The sequence below is a fragment of the Diplotaxodon limnothrissa genome, linkage group LG19 (assembly GCF_057381915.1).
Source record: "Diplotaxodon limnothrissa isolate DT_005_m linkage group LG19, D_limnothrissa_male_GT1.1, whole genome shotgun sequence".
NCBI lineage: Eukaryota > Metazoa > Chordata > Actinopteri > Cichliformes > Cichlidae > Diplotaxodon > Diplotaxodon limnothrissa.
Genome location: NC_140614.1, coordinates 27,558,767 through 27,579,155, shown reverse-complemented (window position 1 = coordinate 27,579,155; position 20,389 = coordinate 27,558,767). Strand labels below are relative to the sequence as shown.

Below are 20,389 nucleotides of genomic sequence, written 5' to 3'. Positions count from 1 at the left end.
ACCGGTTCTCAACAAGAACCGGTTTTCGATACCCATCCCTAATGTGTGTGTGTGTGTGTGTGTGTGTGTGTGTGTGTGTGTGTGTGTGTGTGTGTGTGTATATATATATATAAAAAGAAAAGATACCAGAGTTTGATGTAAACAGACTTAACAGCGCAGGTAGGAAACAACCCAATCTCAAAACGAATTCGCCAGTTAGGATTAGATGTAACTTTATGTGCAAAAGATTTTGTTAAATAATACAAAATGTGGAAGCATAGGAACACTTTCATTTTTAAGACCAAAGTGATCTGTTGATATTACTCAAACTTGGGTCTAAATCATGACAGTTCAGTTTAATGAGACCCACTACATCTATGCTTAGACTGGAATTCATTGATGCCATTGGTTCTGCTATCATTGTTAATACTGACGTTAAAAAAGCAAGCTCTAATATTCTGCATGTATATTACAGTAAATTATGATGTACAGATGTAACAAATGCAGAATACTTTAAATAGACAAATTTTGGCGTTATCTCAAAATTTGAAGTTATGTATGTTGAAATGTTTTAACTCAAAATGCTGAGAAAATAAGTAGAAATGGACAAAAACACAGTAGAGCTGGGCAGTGGCACAAAGTAGCTCCAGACAAATATATTTAGATATTATGTTGTGATGACTTAGCTTAAGGAGCTAAGTTCTACCTTTAGTTTATCTATGATTCATATCCAACAGAAAACAGTGGCTTATACATTACTCCTGCAGACAGACGATGTTTAGATGTCCAATTAAAAAATTAAATTAAACAACTCTTATTTTAGGCTCTGGAGTACATGCTCATTGTGCGCTGACACATTTGCAGTGGCTTGGTAGCTTTCCCCTTCCCTGCCTTTCACAATGCTTCTCACCCTAATATTTTCATGTTTTCAAAAACATATTTTGGTAATTTCAGTGTTTATGTAAAATATTTGCTCACCCATAATAAAAGAAAGTTGGAGTAAAGGTTTAAACACTGTTATCCATTCATAAAATACGACACTCTGTTAAAGATCAAGAGTATTTTTGTTTTTTTCCATCAACTAGCAACATGTAACGACCGCTGACATATTAATGCATCAGTAATTACTGTGTAATCCACCAAATGAAATGCAATAACAGAACATTAACTTGCAGCAGATAAATGTCCATTTTCTGGTATTTCTACTGTGACTTAAGTAAAGGATGTGCATATTTTTTTTCGAGCTATAAATATAAATGGGCTTGTTCGACCTTCAGGCTGCATAACTACATTTTCAGCCTCTCTCTTTCTCTCCCTCTGAGCTTTTACATTTCCTGACCGCTGTGCCTGTTTGTATTGATATTAGCACGAAGTGCAGAATCCTAATGGTGTATGTAAGTACCACAGCGGTCTCCCTAAGACTCTCATAAAAGATGTATGACAGTGATGGGGATTTGTGAGCTCAACCACATACTTGTATACACACATGTACGCAGTAAGCAGGTTTTGACCCAAAGCTTGACCTGGAATCCCCTCCTTGAGAGCATCAAGTCCTGTTACCAGGAGACCATTACTTATAGTTTGGAGGGTTTTCAGAATTTCTTCTTCCTGTCATAGATTAGAGTTGTAGAAAGACAGCAGCAGAGATGTGTTTACCAGTATCTGTTTCCTGAGGCTTCAGCTTTGTATCCTTAACAATTTCTTGTCTTTTCAGTTAGATTAGTCCAAATATTATAATGTTGTCTAACAACAAACAAGGTCCCAATTGCGCTGCTGGTTTGTTTGTTTGTTTGTTTGTTTGTTTGTTTGTTTGTTTGTTTGTTTGTTTGTTTGTTTGTTTGTTTTTTGTCTAGTGCAACTCCTGTTGGATTTGTTTCTTTTAATTTTATTATATTGTTCCCTGGTGTAGAAATGCCACAATATATTTGACAAAATAACATTATTGTTGCTTTATGATAATCAGTTTCATTTCTTCTTTATTTTATTTTTGGAGAAATTGTCTTTTTTCATCAGTTTGGCATAGCAGAAGATTTATCCCAAATTAATTCAGCCTAAGAAAAACACACTCAGAGTCACAGTTCTGTGAAGTATAGACCACGAGATTTAGTCATTAGGTTCACAAGCCACATACAGTCCTGTTGTCTCACATTATCTGAATCAATTAAAGTATTTTTTAACTCAAAACTGTTCCCTTTCATTCAGTGTTAAGTGTACGTTCTGAAAACACACATATATTAAACCACCTAGCAAATAATAGCTTAAGAAAAACAAGCAGAATGTCAACAACATGTCCCTGTTCTTTGACATTCAGTCAGTCAGTCTACTGTCATTACAAAGAAATGCAAATGGCTCAGTCAAAGGCACAGCTCATTGACTTAACAATCTTACTTTTCTGTGACATGGCAGGCTGTGGGTGATGTCTTTACTTTTGTCAGTTCAAGGGCTGTAAAACTGATGATGATATTTTAGGTCTGTCAAGCTGTGATGATCGTAGACCAGTGATTTAACACACAAATAACTATTGTTTGAATATGGTCTGGTACAAGGACTGGACTGAAAATGAGTGATAACGTAGCCAATGTCTGAATAAAAATTCTAAAAGACCTTCAGAAATCCTGGAGAACTACTCATCCACCACTGTAAAATATTACAAGAAAGTCTGACTCTTTGGAAGCCAAATGTAAAGAAATGAGGGGGTGGTTCAAGACTTTTGTTTCAGCTCCAAATATAATTTAAAGTTTCCAGGTGAATGTGTCAAAAAACTTGATAAAGCTATTGTCTGACGTTGTTTTTGATGTTTCCCTAATGCCAGTCAACAGAAAGTATGAATGCAAATGCAGATTTTTTGTGTCTGTAGCTGTACAGTCTAAACTAAGTGTAATATTATCCACACCCATGTGTTCAAATGTAAATCAATGACTCTATTAAATGTTTGGAGTCATGATCAGCAGCCTGTATAGAAACACAAGATGCAAGGACTTCAGATCTTCAAATGCAGTGATCATAATAAGTAGCAACAATAAACTACAGTGTGATCTTATACAACCAGATAATTTATGAATGATGATGACATTTACGCTCGCCATTCTGTGTCTCTCGTCTAAGAAATGAGAAATCTGCTGCAATCGATTTCAACACACCTGTTCAGCAGCAGAACCACTCTCATCTCGCTCAAAGCAATTACATGATCAAAGACAGGGAGAGCAATCAATGTCCAAAGTAATTGGTCTTAGCTGCCTCGCAACCCTGTTAGAAAAGTATTACAGCTAACTGCTGTGCTAGTCACCTCAGCAGCAGCTGTCCAATCGCATCAGGTTGAGAGGTTTCCCAAGTATTTTCCCAGCCTCAGCTTTAGGACTTAAAAGCCAGAATCAGTGAAAAAGATGAGCCAGCTCTACAGCAAAGCCTGTCTTATGACAGACTTACAGTATCTTGATTAGCCTGGATTGTTATCTCATCAAAGGTTTGATCCATTTGGCTTGTCTGTGCAGCACACTCACTGATAGAAGAAGATTCTGTGTAATTATTAGAGAAGTAGCAACAAGGTTATCGAGCCTCGGCGGATGAAATAGGGAGATAAAAATGTATTTCTATAGTCAGCTGCTTTTCATCTCGCACTTAACTTGTCCGTTTTCTTTCAGTTGTTATGAGGCTGTTGGAGTCTCATTGTAAGATCAACTTGCTTTGATGCTTTTGATCATGTAACAGATTCTCCAATTACATATGAAGTAATGTCATCCAGTTGTGTTGGATTTGGAAATGTTCAAATTTTCTGAGATTTTTAAAGAGTTGGCATTCCTGACATGATGAGCTTGAAAGTTCATTTTATACACCTTGGAAACATCAGAAGAAAAAATATTCTAACTTACTTCAGTAGCTGGTTAACAACAAACAAACTGTCACTTTTTGCTGTCAGCATCTGGAAATGATTTCAACTTGTTTTCATTCATCAAGAGGTCATTTCTTCCATGGCAATAAAGCACTTCATAAAAGCCACTAGAAAACCCCTGAGTCTATCCAGACTTCCTTGATCTAGCTAACTGTAAAAGACAGTGACTTGAAGAGACTCATTAGCTTAATTAGCTCTATAAAATCTCTGTGATCTATGTTTGACCAGGACTTTTTATGTTAAATGTCATTACATCTCGCTTTCCTTCAAGTGAAGGGTAATGTGAAAGTTTTGATCCACACCTCTCTTCTTTCTGTTTTGCTTCCAAGGAGCCAAAAGTGGTCTGCAGCACTAGTTTTCCAGGCTTTCTGAAGGGCATTCAAAGTTGTTCTGTGAATACTGGCTGCACATAAACACTGAATTTGTTCCTATTTTAATATTTGTCTCTACAAAAAGAAGACATCAATAAAATAATGCTTTTTCCACCAACAAGGTGATTCCCAAACAGGCACACCAAAAACATGGTGTGCTGTGTACTTCATGGTGTACTTCAAAAATTTGAAGTAACTTTCGGAAACATAAAGGACAAGAGAAGAAGCTGTCAAAATAACAATTATCTCCTACAGATGAACAGTATCTAAAAGTCAAGTCCTGGATTCACCTTCAGGTGATCCACCTTCTGTTCACCAAAGCCTCGTTAGAACTGGTCTCAGTGGAAGGATGGCTGTAAAGAAACCATTCTTAAAGGAAGGGAAACATGGATAAAATGCTGAGTTATGCAAAATTGCAAAAAAAACAAAAAAAACAAAAACTGGACTACTGGACTGAAAATCTGAAAATTATGAATCCTATTTTTTTTTTAATCAAATGGTTCTCAATATGTATTTTTGAGTGTTTACAGCCAAACCATGAAATAGTCTCCACCTTGTTTTATAGATATAAAACAAGGTGGAGACTATTTCAGGGTTTGGGTCTGCATTTCAGTCAGTGGTTCCTGGTGTGTTGTCAAAAGTGATGGAATTATGAGGCTGCATTTCAATGTTGTATTTCAATATGTTTCAATGAATCACTGCATTTATTTTCCATTTTCTCAGCAAACATTAAAGAAATGAGAGGTGGATTAAGACTTTTGCACAGTATTGTAATTTCCCCCCAAAAAAGGCATCTCGTGTTTACGCCTATTTAATATGTGGCCAGTGGTATGTTAGCAGATATGCAGAAATAGCCAAACAACAACATATTTGTTTTTAATGATTATAATAAGCAGAAGCTACAGTGAATGGTATTGGTTGTGGCAGATAATGGAGGTTTAGTCATGCGTGGTAGTGGATCAGTGAGATGTGAAAACTGTAATAAATCAGAGCAATCATGAAATACAGTGCTGTATATTCAGTAGATAGCCACTTACACCAACATCTGTCCCACATGATATGCAGTCTATTACTGCTGATGTTTGGATCTAATAGTTATTGCTTTGTCACACTTCTGCCATGAACAGCATAAATGCCTTCAGTGTGTTTCCATCATACAGTCACACACATCAATGCATTCTGCTCATGTGAAACTCTTTTCAAAGGCATTGTCTTTCAAGCAGAGGGCCTTGGTGTAGCAAATCGGTCTTCATGGCAGGAGACAGTATTGGGATTTTTTTTTTCTGAGACAGGGCCTATTGGGATTGCTATTTCTTTTGATGTCATGTCATGCAATGGCATTTCAAGGGGGGAATATATTCCTTTGTAGAAGACAGACCAGGCAGGCAGTGACAAAAGCAGTTCCAGTCAGATCAGACACGTAATTAAAAGTTCTGAGAAGCCTGAAATGGCAAGGTCAACTGAAAAACAATGATGACTAAAACTAATTCATAAAGAGCAAAGCAAGTGATTAACACCTGGAAGAACTGGCAAGTTGTAGGCTGTGATGACATTGGTATAGCTGTGCTCAGTAGTTGTAGCCAGCGTGGATCAAGAAGGACATTGCTGAAATATAGCTTTGACAGTCCTCGCGTTAGATGAGTTATAGCTTGGTGACTGTTAGACTGTTTAGTAGGAATTCAAATTAATCTTTGAGGCTCTCCCAGACAGTGCTGGTGCAAGCAGAAAATACATATTTGCATACAATTGTTAGTCAAGTAAGCTTTTGCCTGTGTTACCCAAAATATCCCTCAGACTTCAGAACAGAGGAAAGTTTTAAAATTCAGACTAAATACTGAACAAACAATAACTACAAGAAATGTAGACTTCAAAATACTGCCAGTACTTATAACTGGATAATAGGCTTTTATATAGGTTTTTATATGATATATATTATTTAAGTGGAGTACTTTTTCTTTTATTTATTTGGTTGGATGATCCTGGATTATAGTGCTGGAATTGTTAAGGAGCTCTCCGTAGTGCTGAAAGTCTTGTTTCTCTTTTCTCCGTTGACAAACTGACAGGAAATTGAGGTCTTACTCCTAACAGAGATTACATCTTCTTCATCTGTAACTGTCATCCCAAAACAAAAAGGTCTTTTGTAGTTTGACTTAAATAAATAAATACTTACATAAAAAAGCCACCGTTTACTATATTCACAGAGTATTAAAGCTTCAGTTTTACAGGAAGTAAAAGCAACTAAAATAATAAGTAATCTAAAGGTAAAAACATTAAACCATAATTGCTTTCTATCAGTGCGTTGTTTATCACCTCAGTCTCGGTTTTTCTCACTGCAGGATGTAAATATTTCTACTTCATTACATCTCAGAGGCAAATATTGCAAAATCCACTTTATGACCACAGTGTACCTTTCATCTGATGGCTGCTTCCAAGAAGATAGCATGCCATGTCACAAGGCTTGAATAATCTCAGACTGGTTTCTTGAACATGACAATGAGTTCACAGTCATCTGTCATCTGAACGGGATGCGGTGGAACGAGAGGTTCACATCACAGGTTATGATGCTGTCGTGTCACCGTGGACCAATATCTCTGATGAATGTTTCCATCACCTTGTTGACTCTATGCCATGAAGAAGAAAAAGCTAATCTGAAGGCAAACAGGGTCCAAGGTGTACTTAATAAAGGGACCAGTGGGGACCACAATTTTATCAGTCTTGAGTTGAAAATGACCAGCTATTAAGACAATTACGGTATAACATTAAAACAAAATAGGTGGTAATGCTTATGGGTTCTTCTACTTGTGGTACTTAAAACAATATATTTTGATGCCACTAGTTTAATACTTATACTTCAGTATTTCTCTCACCACTCACCACCTTTTGAGCTCTCAGTTTATCACTCAGTCCAGCCCAGTTTATGTGACTCTGTATAGCACTTCACAATCTGCACCCCAACTTATTTGCTGACAAACGGTTTCTCGCTCTTTTGGGACCTCCACATTCTACTTTATCAGTACTGACTTTCAAATTACTCTCCTTGCAGTTTTTTTCCCTACAATAAAACTTTGTGCTACATGCCATAACTAATCAACATCATGACAAAGATGTTAGCAGAAATCTGCTGGAGGAGACATGACTGTGAGGTGTCACGTAGTTGATAGTCAGTCAGCTAACCATCACAGAGTTTTTAAGGTTGGTTATTTTCTGTGCTTCATGGTGTAAATTGAGTCACACTTTTCAAAAAGGTGTGTAGTGTGATCTCTTTTAAGATCAGTGCATACAGATGCCTGATTTAGAGAGATTTCTTTCTATTATTATTAATATTATTATTATTATTATTATTATTATTATTACGTTTCACCATGTAAAAGGAAGCAGATGAATAATAGTCCTGGTGGTTGAGAAAGCATGTCGATTCTGAGTGTTATACCTGCCTGTATGGGTTACTCTGTGCCCTTCAGGGAGCAGAGCCATGCTCTGTCTGCAGTGCACTAATTAGTGCCATTAACACCACAGCCATTAATCATAACTCTTGAATAAAATGTGAAAATTACATGTAGGAGAGCAGCATCAAAGTGAAACCAGACAGTTTTGATGCATTTCACCATTTACTACTGATTCTGGAAGAGAGAAGCACAGAATGGACAGTAAAATAAAATGATAAGAATAAGACTCATTCATCTTAGCAATAAAGCTCCTGTGTTCTAAAACACATCTATTTTTCAGCAGACACAGTTTCAGGATACAGGTCCTGAATTTTTGAAGTATTTTCAGCACATTTTTATTACATATTGGGTGGCACAGTGGTTTCTTCAGAGCAAGAATCCGCTGGGTTAGACTCCACCGGTTGGCTGGAGCCTTCTGTATGGAGTTTTGTATGTTTTCTCCGGGTATTCCAGTTTTCTCCCACGGTCCAAAGACATGCACAATGCACATTAATTAATTGGTGATTCTAAATTGGCTATAGGTACGAATGTGAGCATGATTGGTGGTCTCTGGGCTCCGGCCCAACGTAACCCTGAATTGGATAAGTGGAAGAAATTGCATGGAGGGATTTTTAGTTTTTCTATGTACACTGTATTTTCTTATAATAGGTAAGGTTTGATTTCCCAGCAGTGTAGCCCACAAATCCCCCTCCACATCACCTGGAACACTTCCAAAATATAGTCAAGTAAATTTGTATCATGATGGATTACCCACATACGCCAAGCTAGGTGGTTTTTCAGTTCTACAGGAAACAATTTAAAAATAACTCCTTGTCTTTGAAATGCTGACTGAAATTGAGGCTTATTTCCTCCTATAAATATTGTTTGTTTCACATGGCAAGTTCATCTTAACATAATCAATTTGGATCACCCAGAGATTTACTTCTGCTTTAATTGTATCCATTGAACAACTTCTTAGATCTCCTTCTACCTATAAGTGTTCGCTACATACAGAATCTGCTTTTAGCAGGGTGGTGGTTATCTTTGGTGTCTTGATTTCAAAATCCTCTTTAATGAGGTTAGAAATCTACTTTGTTTCTTTCCTTTTCCCTCTTAAAATAAGGATGTATTTAAAATGGAGCAGAGTTTTCTGCTCTCCTCTGTGAACCGAAGTCCTCAGTAATTGCATCTCATGGGACTCGGGCTTCATTTGTTGCCCAGCGAAGAGACAGAATCTCCAGCAGAATACATAAAACAAACCGGGGTGTCTTAGAAAAACACTTTTTCCTCATTTTATACACTGTGCACTCAATTCACCTGATCAATAATTGAAGCGTGCCCCGTGAGTTTAGTTTTTGATTTGTTCCATTACGTATCCAACTGGGAGAGGAGATAACTTTGTTAAAGGAGTCATTTAAGATGACGTCTGAACAAACCCTAAAACTTGACCACTAATGGTCAACCATTCCTGTGAATGATTGGAAGAAACTTGAAAGACAAAAAGAGATGCTTTAATTCTGTGCAATGCATTAGGGTGGGAAACAATATCTTCCCTACTCCTCTGGGTCAATCAATAAGATAAGATTGTCAGAATATGCATATTAATTCTCCTTGATGCAGTTTCCTTGTTTGTGTGGTACCAATAGATAAGAACGCCATGTGTATCCAACACAAAGTGACTGCTGGAGATAGCAAAAATCAGTGTGCACAGCTGAAATTCTGCTGGCTAGAACTCTGAAAATAAAAACCCATTTTCCTCTTCTCTCTAAAATACAGCACAAGATCAATGATGACTATACAGTTAAGAATGCCCTCTGTCTCTTTTGTCTCGAAGCAGACTCTGTGCCCTGTTTTCCTATAATTTTCAGCAAAAATGCAATAGAAGACCCAAAGATCATTAAGAAGAATCGCAAATTAAAGATGCCTTTTAATGCCGATGATAGCGGCTGTGTTCCTGTTCTATTGGGTTATATGTAGTAAATGAAACAGGCTTGAATTCTAACTAACATTAAAGCTGCGCTGATTCCTTTTTTCTACTCTTTATTACAACATTTATCACAGTGCAGATACACTCGAGCCTCCGGTCAATCGATTAGACGGGTTTGAAAGATGCACTAATCAATATTTCTGTACTAACACTGAATCAAATTACTGATGTACAAGTGATAAACACGCACACACAGAATTATCACTTAACTATAAAGCTTCCCACAGTGTGGCTGCTGCCTTTTATCTCTACTTTGCTGCTCTAGTCGTCATAATTTACAAATGCATTAGGCAGCTGAATTCAATGAAAAGGCCTTCTGATAAACACCTTCTATTCTACATGCCCAAAGCGCAACATTACAGGGAGCACAGATGGAGTCAGGCACTAGTAGCTGGTGGAGTCTAAACCAAACTTAGTAAATGCCAGAGCTTTCACTGGGGGTGCACACACACAACTCCAGCTGATTACTAAAGTTGCTTGCAGCTTGTTGCACAGCTGGAAAACAGCAAAAAAAAAGTCGCATTAAAAAGTCACGTATTGCAAAATGAGGCCGATTGTGCAGTTTTTAAAGTCCAGAGTCACTCTTAAAATAAAAAATAAAAAGCAGCCATGTGTAAAACCACAACACCAGTCATATTAACATCTGAGCTGGAGATTGTCTCTGAGCCAACACAACATCACTTTAACAAAGAAAGGAAAGCGACAAATTAAATATCTGAGCTTAAAAATGTACCTAATGTGGTCATCCACATAGTGAGAACGAGCTGGAGGCAGGAGTAATGAGCTGGAGAAAGAACAGCGGGGAGGCGCTTGTCTCGACAGCTGATTAATGAGACCGTAACAGAATTGGATTTGAATATCAATGCTGCTCTATTGCTTAAACTGACATTAATTGCCACCTATTAGATTGGCGCTGCACCTCTGTATTTCAAAACAATCACCACCATTGGGAGATTAGAAGGAGGGAGGGAAAAAAGGGTGGGAGGCCAAGTGAGTGTATCATTTGACAGCTGGTGCTGTGTGACAGGTTTCACAGTTACAACTTTGTGTATGTGTGTATGCCAGTGTGACACATGTGAATAAGAAAAACAAAACATAATTTCTAAGCCAAAAGAACCCTATACTGCCCCCTGGAGGCTGAAGTCTTAACTGCATGCCAGAATCATTGTTTGTTATGAGATGCATTTAGTTTGTGGAGCTAAAGAACCTGATCCCACGATACTCTCACACAGGTCATAATCTTTATAAAAGATCATGGCGTTGTTACGACTGGCCTGTTGGCTGAGAATAATGATTGTCACACGCCAATTTAGCAAGAATGAATTATTTCCTATTTTTACAGTTTAGACGTGCAAATAAAGGAATTTCGATTATATTAGATGAGCGATCAGGCCACCAAAATCATTAGGGGTGATATCTGTGGCAAGCTGGTGGATTAAGTGGCCAACAGCTGCTGAGCTGACTGGACAGACACAAAGAGAGAGAGAGAGAGAGAGAGAGACATAGAAGCCATCATTAAACTCGGCTGTTAGTGTGGTTCAAATGTCACTACAGGTCATTTTGCACTTCTTTGACAGTAATCACTGGAAATGGAGTGTTTCATTTGTCTTTCTTGCACCCACTTTATTTTTCTCATCTTTCGCTCGCTTCCCCTCCATGCTTCTTTCTCTTACTCCCAGAGTAATTGATATGATATGAGCTCTGGCAAGTGTAATCTTCTTTTAATTAAGTCCTAGTGCTAGCCCCAGCTTCACGCTGACAGTGACTTATGACTTTCCCCCTTTCATTTTTCTTGTGCTCCTTTATAATCTTGTTTTACCTCTGTTGCTCCTCCAACTTTGGTTCTCTCATCTCTTTCGTTATCTCTTTTCTCTAACCCTCACTTCCTGCCCCTCATCTTATCATCCACTCTGTCATCCTTGGGGTTTTTTCCTTCTGTTTTTCTCCAGTTTCTCTTTTAACTTGTCCATTCTTTCTCTTACACTCTAGTCACAGCACCACGAGGAGGAAAAGAGAGCCCTCAGCCGGGAAATCATTGTTCTCAACAATCATCTCATGGAGGCGAAGATCACCATTAATAAACTCAGAGAGGACAATGTGAGTACTTAAAGCTACTCCATCTATATAATGTAAGTTCCCCATAACACCTCTTGTCAGCACTGGGAATATACCTGAAGCTAGGTTATTTGGACAGTTTCTGAACTTTTTGGTATGATTGCTTGCCCAGATTATATTTTGCCTGCAGGCACAGTAGCCCAGGAAATCCAGGGCACAGAGACTTGATGCCCTGGGGCAGCTGCCTTCATTCCTTACTTACTTGGTGCCTTGTTAGCACCAAAACAACAGTTGGTTTTGGAAGATAAAAATCAACTCTTTCTGAGGAGAGCACTTCCTCATGTCAAACTGGAAGTCACACTCACTGTATTTCTGCAACATCCTCAATATTTGTGCTTCAAGGTGTCAAATTTTCTGCTCAAAACACAAAGAAATAAAATAAAACCTCACAGTTGTGTCAGTGGGTCACAGTGCCTGAGACCCACTGCCACAAAACACACTACAAATGAATTGTGTGTTTGCTTTACACTTAACTGATGAAGCCGTTTAATCTACAGCAGTTTGCAATTGTCCTGAATTACCCCTCATGTCTTGATATTTTGCAAGGAAAATGGAAAACAGGTCCAGCAGTTTATTAAAAAATGTACAAACATACATGGAAATACAGTATAAGGCAAAAACTTGAGTTTTCACAATTCTAACAGGCTTTAACATAGTACATGGTACATACACGAGCATGGTAAATACATGGTATTTAAGGACATGATCCTGTTCATCTGCAGTGGATAGGGTTTTTGGTTGGTGGTTGGTGTAAAAATATCATTTATGTGTCAAGCTGTGTTATCTCTTGGCATTTTTGAAAGAGCCAACTACAGAAATAGAAACAAATTATGTATTTTTGCAATAGGCTGCTAGTAAAGTGTCCAAATACACTAAGTTGTCTGTTATGTGCAAACAATGCTGGTTTGTCCCTTGAATTATAAATTAGGAACTGAGGCCTTAGGCTTGTCTTAGGGTATTTTATGCTTGAATCAGAATCAGAATACTTATATGAATGCTTCATAGGTCAGTGTCAAGTGACTTAAAAAAACAAAAAATATTCTTCTAAAATTGAAAGACCTTCAGGAAACCTGGAGAAGTACACTTCAGGACCACTTTAAACATTACAAAAAGGTGTGTCTATTAAGAAGCAAAGCATAAAGAAATAAGGCGGGGCTCAAGACTTTTGCACAGTACTGTAGAAGTTGTTACATATCCTACACATTGACAGGCAAAAGAGGGCATCAAGATGTTGATGATCCCCAAAGACTGTTCAAATGTAATAAATTACCTACAAAGATAATGACTGTGAAAGTAAATGGCTCTAATTTCACAACAACTTGAAGGAAAGAATCTACTCAATTCACACATTCAGAGATTATTAATATAGTGTACATAAAGAACTGATCATAAGACATCACAAAGTCTGCCTCACAACCAGCTGGAGCAACAAAGCTGTCAGCTGGCACTCCCAGGAGAGACACACCACACAGTTCATATTAACTAAGACATCACCAAAGGTCTCAAAGGTCTATTTGAACTGTCCCGAAAAACTACAGGGACTTCAAATGTCTCTTTTCACCAAAACAGGGGAAAAAAAGATTCAAAAAGCAGCCACTGTTAACTGGTGGGGGAGTTGAGACTGTCAAAGAGAGGGCTTTGATGTTATGGGGGGAAAATGTCAGGGTTGTGCTATTAAAGAGAAACAGGAAAGCTACAGTGCAGCATGAACTGAACTTTATAAGTGGACAGGTTTAACAGAGGAGGGAGACGAAAAGAAAACCTAAAACCAGTTAACCGCCCACACTAACACATGCATGCACAGTAAACGAAGAAAACAATGAAACCAGGCATCTGTTGTGCCAGTAGACCACCCTCACGGTGCTCTGAAATTTGAGCAAAAATTTAATAACCATTCTTTTCAGAAAGAAAGCATGGGTAAAGAGATGAATAATGCTGTACTTGCTTCCTTGGCTGGAAGGTGCAGATAAGTTAATGTGCTGTTTCAGACAACTCTAATAAAATTAGCACAGTCTGCACAGGGCAGATATGTCTAAAGAAAAGTTTGCTGGTATTGTAAAGATTCTGCAAACTACCCAGTGAAATTATGTAACCAAGATGCATATATATGCTTCTTGGTAACATATATTTTTATGTTCAGCTGTATTGTTGCACACTCTCCTGATTCCCCCCTCAGACATCTCCCATAATTATAAAGCACAAAGGCTGTAATCTAACGTATTAAAGGTTTTACTCAGGGATGGTTTAAACTCATAACACTCCTCACTCACAGCATGCTTTAGTTATCAAGATGCCAAAGAAAACCCTGTGTGTGTGTGTGTGTGTGTGTGTGTGTGTGTGTGTGTGTGTGTGTGTGTGTGTGTGTGTGTGTGTGTGTGTGTGTGTGTGTTTTAAGTGAATGGGAATAATCTTTTTGCTTTTTTTTCAGGACCTGTACAGGAAAGACTGCAATCTGGCAGCCCAGCTGCTGCAGTGCTCCAAGTCTCACTACAGAGCACATAAGATGTCTGAGGTGAGCTCACCAGCACTGCCTGCTGCAGCTACATCAGTGCAGGTTTAGGTTTGTGCGGCAGTAAAAAAAAAAAAAAAAAAAGTTCAGCTTTAAAATTCGACGCCGACCATTTAAGCAAATATGTTTTCCCATATGGAAAAGATATATATAAATCTTATAAAGTTTGTATCTGTCTTGTGTGAAACTTGTATGAAAAGCATATAAGAGTGAAAACAGATATAAGATCCCTTGAAAAATTATATAATGAAACTTGTATGTTTTGGATACTTACTAAAACAATGTATGAAAGTAATGAGAAAGTGGCCACTTTCATGAGTAATCACATATAAGTTTTTACTATTTCTTTTCCATATGGGTTGTTTATTTAAATTACACTCCAAACAAGGTTAGTCTAGACGAGCGGCAGGAAATTGCAGTGTTTACATCTGAGAACTTTATAAAGTGTATTAATAAAATAACATAGTTGGGTCTTTACTATTTATTATTTAATGCGGTTTAAGTTTTCATTTTTCATTCAAGCAGCATGTTGTACAAAATGCTTTGCTTGAATAAAGTCTTTTAGAAAGTGCTACATCTGAATTCAGTATACAAGGACACACTAGTCGAGCATTTGAAACGTACTGCTGATGCTGCTTTAGTGTATTCTACTTAACACTATGGACACACTTTGGTAACTCCTGCCATGTCGGGATTTCTCCACCAAAATTTACTTTCAAACAGCATTAGCTCCTTTCTTTCACAAATATTATTATAATACATAAAAAATATTAAAGCATTAAAACATTTCCAAGCATTGTGTGAAACCTTAACTCATCAGCTTAAATCCAACATACAGCTCTGAGGCTAATGGACATAACTACATCAGCCACGAGTAAGCTTGAGATGGTTTCATTTACTTGTACTAATAAAGAGGAAATTAAATGTATTTTTCTTCTAATGAAGCAAAGTTTATGATATTGTGTTGGTGTACCATTAAAAGCCTTCTTGAGTGGTTTTCACAATAAGAAGGAGCCACAGCGCTCATGGCCTCTCCTCTCAGACTGATGAAGGTCTGCTGTCTGAAGTACCATCTGTGTGCATCTTAGCTGTGCATAATAAATGAATGAAAGGCCGGCTTGAGGTGCCTGAGGCACAAAAGAAAGGGAAAAAAATCTGTAGACCTGGGCTCATAATTAAGTGAAGCACTACCTACAGACTACTTGCATCACTAAAAACCCATTGATATAAATGAAATAGAGCAATAATGAATTCAGCTTGTTAAAACTCTGAAAAGGGGATGTTTTATGCTTTTCTTTAAACAAACACATTTAGGACTTTAGGGCAGGAAATTGAGTCCACTGGCTAATAGGGAGCTCATCTAATCTTTGCTGAACAGCAGCACTGTAGCCACAATGCAATAACACTAATTGCATATAGCTGCCAGAAACTGATTCAGATATGGCTGTTAAACTTAAATATGCATGCCAAGTATGTTTTTCTATAGAAAACATGAATCATCTAGGAATCTTTCACAGAAGTACATTAGTATTGCATGCATTAACACAGGCAATACTGTACTGCATTAGTGAGGGTAATTAGTGCTACACTTCAATCCACAAACATTGCCTTCTCTTTCATTTGCACTCTTCTAAATGGCATCAGCTGGGGAATATGTTTGTGACTGGAGCATGTAGTATTGGCCTCAGTTTTGAAGCACTATAGCTGCTGTGCATATTTAGAGTAACATTTAGACATGTTTTGATCTAAGCTGACTGGAAACAGTAAAAATTCTGCTTTGGGGGATTTTGTCAGCCAAGAGATTCTTCTAGAAATAAGAGACCTAAGGGCTTAGTTTGCCCAATGAAACTAAAGAACTACTGTCCAATTACCTGCTCCGCTGCTAAATATAAACAAAATAAATAATAAAATTGTTTTATTTATTTATTTATTTTTCATTCTAATAGAGAAAGACAGAATATCCACTAAAGAACACATTTAAAATAATTTAAATGTACACTGACAAACTTAGGAAAGGTCTGTGCATGTGTTTCCTGAGCAGGCGGACCTTACAGGCGTGTACTTAAAATAGTGAAAATCCTGACTGCTTCAAATCATTAACAAAGTGTCAGTCTGCTACTGACTTTTGTTTGGCGTCACTTATTGGATTGGAGGTCTGACAATTTAACAATTTATTAATTTAATAAATAGGGGCCTCAGTAGCTTGTGGAAGAACCACACACATACACAACAGCTTGGAAAACCTTCTCATACTCATTACCAGCGTCGTCACACAATGCTGTGGGACGCCCACTTTGCAGCTGGTCTCTGACACTCCCTGTTATATGGACCCTGACCTTCAATTTGGTGGTGGTACTAGGACTCACTCCTAATCTGAAAACAGCTGACCGTTGTAGTTCACAGGTGACACTAATCAGGCACCTGATTGTCAGCGCCTGGGGTACCAGAAGCTCAAAAAAAGAGTCAATAGTAGAATAAGCTGTTGGCCAGACAAGCCCGTATACTTAAGTCTGCATTTTTCTCACATTTTTCTCGGCACCATTTAAGGAAAAATAAACAGGATTTCCAACAGTGTGAGATTTATTGCCAAGAAACATTGTTACAACAAAGAAATAATTGACCAAACACAAATGTACTTTTTTTGGTGCTAAGTTTAACTATTTCCCCCAGTTTAGATATGTAACAGATTTACCAAGATTAACTAAAGAAGCTATGGAGTGTGTCTTATTGCTAGTAAAACTAACATTTAATTTGAAATGTTTTATCTCCATTGTGAAGCAGGAAATATGGAGTTTAGGAACAAGGGGTGAATTTCTAGTCTTTTAAGTAACCAGCTCCACGATATGCTATTAATCCACTTATTGTAATAAAAGAAGACCTGCAGATGTGTTCGCTGTCACGTTGCTTAACACTGCACAACTATGTGACTGTTAATTAAGATCTGCCTCAGATAGCAACTAATGCTGAGCTGACTTACTTGGAGCACACACTGTATATTATCTTGCACTCTCCCCCCACAGCCTCACCTACTTTCCATCTCTATTCCCTCTGGGAGAGTCAACAGCTGCTAAAAATAGCCCCGACTTAAAAGATGCAGGTTATTTTATGCCGAGGCAAGCTTCTATTTCTTAACAAAGCTAAGTCAGAATTTTATCTATTTTTTTCCAATACCCAGCTGGAGACCCAGAGAACTGGTTTAATTTGAATCTAAGCCCTTCCCTGTGGAACCAATGTTGTTTGATGGTAGAAAGAGAAATAAAAAGACACACTAAAAGAAAAAAAAGAGAGATGGGGGGAATGAGAGTCTTTTGGTTGAGAAGGCAGTGGTGCAAGAGGAGAAAGATGAAAGGATAAAGAAAGGGATGAGTAGAAAGAGAGCTCAGTGTGTCGGGAACAGTTCCTGCTGACCCTGACCAGCTTTAATAGGCACAAAGAGCCAGTCTGTAATTGACAGGAACATTTTTCTCAAACTGGAGCCAATCAAAGAGATTATGTGTCTGTCTGTGTGTGTGAGAGAGAGAGACACAGCAAGAAAAGGAGAAAGATGACAGGCTGAGAAACAGATGGAAGAAAGCAGGAAGGAAAGAAGAAATACTTATGTCTGTATAATTAAGTTGTGGACTCTGTAACACATAACTAAATAAAGGTTGTTTAGAAAGTTATTAAAGGTAGCACAGTTTCTTTGTGTTATCAGGAGAGGAATTCAGGTCAGACAGGGCATCTACCTCCAACTCGACTTCTTTAGGTTCATGAAGACATTCACCTCTCATTTAAGAGGTTTCATTTATCAAATGGCTGGTGGAGAGTACCAGGTTTTACTTCATAAGCATTTCTTCACACCTTATTTCATGTGATGACTTTTATGACTAATAGTTGGTCACCAACCCTTAGGGCCACTTCCAAGGGTACAGCCCCTGCTAGTGGTTAAATACCTTGGATCCTCCACTAGTTGTAATAGAACTGAAGAAGCCTCTTGGATGAGAGGCAAAAGTCTTCAGAAACCTAAAAAAACGACCAGTTGCCCTCAATACTACCATGCATGGATGAATGAGAATGTAAACATTTCCCCCCTGAGACACATATACTGGTCTAAATCAAAGGAGAATTTTTGCACCTAGACCTACAGAAAAGTAAGAAATGGCATTTAAAAATACATTCAGTATTCAGCTAAAAAGGCTCTTGAAGAACTTATTCATTTTTAAAGAGCTTTGCTGAATACAAGCTCAGCAACTGTCACAACTTTTCAAAAACATTTGTTTTGCTGTTTTGGGTTGTAGTTTCCTGTCTTTATCCAGCTTCTTTTGTCTCTCTTTGTATTTCTCTTCCATGCCTCAGCTGCCACTGGATTTCCAGGAACGCATCAGTTCCCTCATGGAAAAACATAATCAGAGTAGTGGCGTCACCATGGCAATGTGTCACTCAAATTATCCAGACGCTGTGCCCACAGCCATAATTGCCAAGGTCCTGGAAAAGCCAGAGCCTGGAAGCAGTTGCCCTGTAACGCGTTCACCCAGCCCGCAGGCACAGGATGGAGACTTTCTGACAGGAACAGGAAGCACTGATCATCTGAACCGGCGCCTTTCTTATAAGACATCTGACCTGTACTGCAGCGACACGGCGCTCTACTGTCCTGAACGATGGCAGGACACTGAGCGCAGACAAAGTGTCGACCTTCATGGCACTGGCCTGCTTCAGCTTCACGCTCAGAACTCTGTTGACAGCAACCCCGATGAAGATGCTTTCCACTCTGGAAGTTTTTCCCACCATGAACCCCCATCCTCCTTCCGTCACCACGATGAGTTCGGCACTGGGAGTCTCCCAGTGTCCAGTTCCTACTCCAGTTTTAGTCTTGCATCAGATGAAAAGGGAGGAGTTAGTGGAGGATGTGGGCGCACTGGCAGCAGCACCTTATCTTCTTCCCACCAGGGTCTCTACATGGACTGGCGAGAAGGTAGTAGTGGAGACTATGAGCACAAAAGTATTTCCTCCTATGATAAAGACAGATCAAGCTTCCCCAAGTCCCACAGCATCCAGCACATGGCAACCCAAAGGAGCCCCCAGAAGAGCCCCTCACCAGCCTACACAAGGACAGCGTCATGTTTCAGTGAACCATTCCACTCCAGCACTCCTCGTCTGGCCTCCTCTCACAGCATGGGGTCTACAATTGGACTGGGCCAGGCTCATGGAGGAACCCTTGACAGCCAGGGTGATGTCCAGGTCTCCGAGGATGACCTGAGCAGCCGCTGGAGACAGCTCAGCGTGGAAGACATCAACACCTTCTCATCTTCTTATCGCAACATTACAGGGCGGGTTTCTCCATACAGTTTCTCTGAACGCCACTTTGCCATGGGCCCCTCCAGTAAAGTCAAAGGGTCTCTCTACAGCAGCTTCCAAGAAGGAGACGACGTCTTCCACAGTCGGGTGCTGGAGCAGTGCTTTCCCATGAGTTCCTCCTCTCCCAGCCGCAGTCCCAAGCCAAAAGAGCATCGCAAGCAGGAGAAAACTTCTGTGCTGTATAGAGCCAAGGATGACAGTCAGGACTCTGAGAGCAGTTTGTTCCTCTCAGGGAGCTCTAAAGACAAGGAGAGCAGCGGGGGAGCGACAGCGGCAAGCAGCGCAAAGAAGGACTACGTGAATCTGAGCGCAGATAGTTCGGCTGATTCCTTACACCAAAGCTCACTTGAAGCCTCAAGTCTTCAACACTACCCCACCCCCAGGCCGAGCGTCCGGCCCCGCCCGAGCTCCAGCTCTGCTCTCAGCATCGGCCCCGCGCTCCCAAAGAAGACTTCTGCAAGATACCAAAAGTTTGGCAGTACAGGACTGACGAGAAAGGACAGTTTGACCAAGGCACAGCAATACGGTACGCTGCTGAACTGAGTGGAGAAAGCGATTTTTATTTTATGCATGATGATGACGATGATAACGAGTCCTAACTTTCTGTACTGTTCTGTATCTCTCCCTGCAGCAAACACATACTTGGTGTGATGGGGTGTTCCGATGTTGTTTTATGTATCTTAGCCACGGCACGTTTCACGCAGTCTGCAACCTTTTTCTCTATTGTACGTCAGTGTATTTATCGACCTGAGACATGCTAGTCAGTATGTTTTTGTTTAA

The 20,389-nt window shown here is 39.1% G+C and overlaps 1 protein-coding gene across 2 annotated transcripts in view; it reads left to right on the top strand.

The window, feature by feature from the left end:
- Positions 1 to 20,152, top strand: part of begain (brain-enriched guanylate kinase-associated) — a 55,389-nt gene extending 35,237 nt beyond the window's left edge. For both annotated transcript variants that reach the window (XM_085343276.1, XM_085343278.1), the window contains 3 exons: positions 11,641 to 11,748; positions 14,195 to 14,278; positions 18,611 to 20,152. In XM_085343276.1, the coding sequence (XP_085199402.1) occupies positions 11,641 to 11,748; positions 14,195 to 14,278; positions 18,611 to 20,152 (1,734 nt within the window). The remainder of the gene's footprint in view (positions 1 to 11,640; positions 11,749 to 14,194; positions 14,279 to 18,610) is intronic.
- The last annotated feature ends 237 nt before the right edge of the window (positions 20,153 to 20,389 follow it).